The sequence below is a fragment of the Austrofundulus limnaeus genome, unplaced genomic scaffold (genome assembly GCF_001266775.1).
Source record: "Austrofundulus limnaeus strain Quisiro unplaced genomic scaffold, Austrofundulus_limnaeus-1.0 Scaffold5, whole genome shotgun sequence".
NCBI classification, from domain to species: domain Eukaryota; kingdom Metazoa; phylum Chordata; class Actinopteri; order Cyprinodontiformes; family Rivulidae; genus Austrofundulus; species Austrofundulus limnaeus.
Window position 1 is genome coordinate 4,694,420 of NW_013952407.1, and position 1,745 is coordinate 4,696,164.

General features: G+C 37.8%; 1 protein-coding gene across 1 annotated transcript in view; it reads left to right on the top strand.

The window, feature by feature from the left end:
* The window catches only part of tecpr1a (tectonin beta-propeller repeat containing 1a), a 22,220-nt gene that overhangs the window by 4,918 nt on the left and 15,557 nt on the right, over positions 1-1,745 (top strand). Inside the window, exons 5-6 of the mRNA XM_014028087.1 lie at positions 652-826; positions 918-1,018. Coding sequence (XP_013883541.1) covers positions 652-826; positions 918-1,018 — 276 coding nt within the window. The remainder of the gene's footprint in view (positions 1-651; positions 827-917; positions 1,019-1,745) is intronic.

Below are 1,745 nucleotides of genomic sequence, written 5' to 3' on the forward strand. Positions count from 1 at the left end.
TAAATCTGCTGTTTTACATAATTGTTGAATGAAATTAACATAATTATTAATTTATTGTAAAAACATGACCGATAATCTGTGAAACACATCCGGTTCAGCTGCTGTTTATCTATTAGTTTCTATTGAGGCTGTGAGCTGTTGCCCTTTTAGACGCCATTTCTGCTCCTCCATGCTGTCACAGATGCTACCAGTGTACGGTATGGGCGGAACTCAGTCTAGTGATATTTAAGTTTATGAACGTAACTCATTTTGTTTAAACTAAAAGAAAGAACACATGATAAGACACACCAACTCTCATTCTGTTTAAACTTAAAGGCTGCAATGATCAGAAAGTATAAAATACAATACTGCATCTAACATTCAATTAATCAGTTACAAAATTTCTTTCACACTCATAAAAGCTCATTAGTAAGAAACAAATAGAAAACAGTGATAGAAAATCAGGTAACTAATATATTTAATCAATATTTGAAGATTAGAGAGGTAAATAAATGTTTATGCATGTCTATGCAATATACTGTACAAAACCTGTCCTTGTTTGTAAAATAAAACCTTTAATAAATGCTTCATGCATATTGTAACATTTCAGTTGAATTTTTATTGCAAGATATCTTTCCTTCTCTCTCTCCCTCCCTCCCTCCCTCCACTTAGGTGTTGTTCAGAGAGGGGGTCTGTCACCACAATCCCGAGGGCTCATCGTGGGAGGAGGTAGCCCTCCCTGGAGAAGTGGTCCAGATCAGCTGCGGCCCGGGGGACCTGGTCTGGGCCGTGCTGTGGGAGGGGCAGTTCATTGTGAGGGAGGGCGTCAGTCGAGACTGCCCCCAAGGTACACACGGGCATGACAGCAGGTGCGGGGGATGTGGGGTCTGCGTGGGATTGTTTATTTTTCTAAAACAATAGRATTTTCTGTGACACAGGAACCTCCTGGGCCGTGGTGGAGTCTCCCAGCCCTGAGGTGGGGGCTACGCATGTAGCTGTGGGGATCAACGTTGCCTGGGCTGTGACCAAAGACAAAAAAGTAAAATAATTACAAATATTTGGAATAAGTAATTGGAATAAATATGACATATTTCAGTTTACTAAACATAATGTTTTTTTTCTGCTATTGTTGATTTTAATTTAAAAATATATGAAATATAACAGCACACTGGAGTCTGTTGAGAAAATAAAATTATGATTATTAATTATTATTCTTTTCATTTTATTTAAAGGGCTTTGTTCGTTTGTATTTATCACTCAGAGTTAGAGTAGGCATTCTTATTTTATTATAACAGAACAAGATTTTACAATAACCAAACAAGAGATTCAGATAAAAATTCACTATTGTGCTATTTTTTTTTTTAGCTTTTCTTTCAGGCTGCGGAAAATCCTAGAAGACGTAATGTAAATGAATTGTTTTCATTGCTTTTCATATTTGGATGTGTTTTTACTGTCTAAGAGTTTAGTTAGTTGTAGTTTCAGTGTACGGAGGAGGATTTCCAACCACAGACAGCTCTCTTTAAGTGACGCCACAGATTTTCAATAATTTTCAGATCTGGGGACTGAGATGGTCATTCCAGAATGTGTTACTTGTTCCTCTGCATGAATGTCTTAGTAGATTTTGAGCAGTATTTAGGGTGGTATTCTTTTTGGAAGATGCAGCCCCGGCTTCAGCAGCTTCAGTTTTGTCACTGACTGATTCCTGGACATTGGTCTCCAGAATCTGCTGATACTGGTTGGAATCCATGCGTCCCTCAACTTTAATA